The following is a 2932-nucleotide window of genomic DNA, read 5'->3' as shown; positions in this document are numbered from 1 at the left end:
GCACATGCTTTGTGGCGGTTGTCTACTTTAATATATAATTCCATTCAACAAAATAAACACATAATTTAACAAATTACCACACTTGATTCATTCAACAAATAATTTTGATGAGAACTCCCGTAGGGCCTGCAGCTTCGGACCGGCCACTCCTGGGATGAATCTGATGCATGATGCAGTGGCGCCGACTGTACTAAATGTTGCGGCGGAGCTACGGTGAGGGAGAGCTGGCGGGCGAGGGAGACTGGTTCAGTGGCGCGGGACAGCTGTGGTGACTGGTGGAATGGTGAGTGGTCACTGGTGGAGTGGTGAGGGGGAGCCGGAGGGCGAGGTGGACGTCGACGTTGAGGAGCTTGAGCTTGATGGTGGTGCAGACGCAGACGGCAGCCTCCTCCAGATCCAGTACTATCCCCTGCGGCATCTCGCAGCACTGGTTGGCCGCCGGATCGCCGACCTCGATGTGGAAGCGGCCGCCGAGCAAGTCCACTCTCGCCCAGACCTTGAGGCGGTTCGCAGCGCAGATCGCCGGAGGAGGATCAATCACCGGAGGGGGCGTCGTCGGGCACACCGTGCTTCCGCCTACCGGAGGCGGATTGGTTACGGGAGGTTTACCGATGATCGGGGGTTTCGATGAAGGAGGACAAGCGGCACCACCGGCATAAGCAAAAGGGAGGAAAAAGAAGAGGAGGAAGGAGAGGAGCAAGAGAGTTTGGGACATTGTAGAGCCCATAGCTAGGAAGATGGAGGGTGTTCACGTAACCGATCAATTCCCTTAAATAGAAAAGAATGAGAGAGATTTTTAGTTTAATATTATTATAATACCTAACTATCATACCAAATAGTTGTTAGAATAATATGAAAATTTGATTCTATTTGCATTGAAAAAGTTTTTAAATTTCCAAAAATAATATAAAGCAAAATTGAAATGATTTTAAATAGATGAAACTGAGTTTAAAAATTTTGCAAAATAAAATGAAGTGTTTTGCTACTATTTGATTGGATGGATTTTAGGAAAGTCAAAAAGCATGCCGAATGATATGTTGACGCGGTAAAATGAGGGAAGCTTCTAGAATGATTTCCATCTGAAAGGTCGAGAATTCTTTGACTAACGAACCACGCGAGGGCTACCATTTTCCAACCGCACCAATCGCGACGACTCTACGACACTCTCCTTCCCTCTCCGCAACAAAAGGAGGCCATTTCGATTGCTTGTTGAGATGCTAATTGTAGTATTTCAAGTCTCCTCCTAATTAATTCAGATATGCAATTCATGTCACAGCATGCAGGTGCTGGAGAGGTGCCTTAATCTGGAGAGCTCTGATGGATGTTACTGCCGATAGCATAATTATCATCTAGCTAGCTGACTTACCCCCGGTGATCCTCTTCGGAGTGATTGGAGGGATATTGGGAAGTCTATACAACTTTCTTATGCTAAGGGCCTTCAAATATTCAGCCTAATCAATCAGTACGCAATACTTTCTCGTCTCCCTCTTCTTTTCGAATGTTTAGGATGGCAGTTTTTGATCGGTTATTTACTTGCATATGTTCTTGAAATCTTTAGTTTGACCAGGAAAGGGCCAGCCTATAAATTGCTTCTTGCAGGTACTGTATCGATATTTGTATCGTGTTGTCTGTTCGGGTTACCGTGGTTAAGTAGCACCTTGTAGGCCTTCCGAAAAGGATGATTGTCCCGTTATAGGCTGCTCCGGCGGTTATAATAACTTCCAGTGCCCTCCGAATTAGTACAACGATCTAGCCCGCTTGTTCTTCAACACCTAGGATTATACGATCAGAAAAACTTTTCAGCAGCCGTACGAATGATGTTTTCCATAAGTCATCCATCTGATAAGATGGTATGTTGGCTAGGTGGTGTCAATGTTCACCGTGAGAAGATTTTGACATTAAGGAAGATGACGTCGAGCGATCTTACGTATCAAAAAGGACATTAGAGGGAATAAAATGTCAGCAACCGACCTAGGGAGGGGTGCTCGGCGGAAGTACTCCGACGCTAAGGAATGTTCACCATCTTGATGGCTCGACCTCTTTGAGGACTCAACTTCCTAGAAGACTCGATCTCTTTGATTACTCGGCCTCCTTGTGTACTCGACAGCCGCTCAAACAAGTGGTTCGATCAGGTCGTACATCTAGTATATTCCATTAAACCGAGAGGACTCGATTATGAATTGAACTAAGATGCCTCGAGATTCTATCGAGTTGGGGGGACTCAGGATCCAATTGAGCAGAAAGTCCAATCAGCTAGACTACTCGACCAAGCCATGCAACTGTGCTAGACCCGAGAGTTGACCCTTCAATGACTTTGATTGCCACATCAGCCAGCCTTCTTGACTTCAACCTTAACTTTGAGGGTCCTACCTTATTCGTTGTAGCACAAGCTTCTCTTTTAAGTCTAGTTAAAGGAGGCTGCAAGCTCAACTAATTAGACACTTGTGTCCTTTTGTGTTTCTCATTTTCTCGATCGAGCGCTCGGTTCCCGATCAATCACTCAACTTGAGATGATGTCATACTTGTACCTCGAAAATAGGGTACGCCATTCACCATTAATATTTGATGTGATGTGAATACCTTTTTATCATAAGCATGTTTACTGTCTCTCATCCCTAATAAATGTGGCCTGTATCTTTTTGCCATATGGCACATGCTTGTGAAAAGAATATCTAAAATGACATGTTACTGTTGAGATTTGATGTGACCTCTACCAGTTTGAATTCGACAGCCCTGATTAATCCTCCCTCTTTCATTCTCATGATTGAACAACTGTAGTGGGGCACCGCTTGGGTTTTTAAGGTTTACACCCTTTAATACAATTATTGTTTTCTTATTCTCATCTTTGTCTTTCTTCTTTGACTTATTCTCCAACTTCCTTTGTTGTCGCTAGCGATTGTTTCGGAGTCATCTCTACGTCATAAGTTAACGT

The 2932-nt window shown here is 44.5% G+C and overlaps 1 protein-coding gene across 1 annotated transcript; it reads right to left on the bottom strand.

Moving 5' to 3' along the window:
- Nucleotides 1-208: 208 nt before the first annotated feature.
- LOC122036702 (36.4 kDa proline-rich protein-like) lies at nt 209-727 on the bottom strand. The gene has a single exon (XM_042596105.1). The coding sequence runs from the start codon at nt 725-727 to the stop codon at nt 209-211; it is 519 nt and encodes a 172-aa protein (XP_042452039.1).
- Nucleotides 728-2932: the final 2205 nt, after the last annotated feature.

The sequence above is a fragment of the Zingiber officinale genome, unplaced genomic scaffold, assembly GCF_018446385.1.
Source record: "Zingiber officinale cultivar Zhangliang unplaced genomic scaffold, Zo_v1.1 ctg198, whole genome shotgun sequence".
Taxonomy (NCBI): Eukaryota; Viridiplantae; Streptophyta; class Magnoliopsida; order Zingiberales; family Zingiberaceae; genus Zingiber; species Zingiber officinale.
The sequence above is the reverse complement of the archived record's forward strand: the minus strand, read 5'-3'. Positions and strand labels throughout refer to the sequence as shown.

Bases quoted from the DNA above. Each gene is read 5' to 3' on its own strand.
- LOC122036702 (XM_042596105.1), bottom strand. From the start codon at position 727: ATGGGCTCTACAATGTCCCAAACTCTCTTGCTCCTCTCCTTCCTCCTC.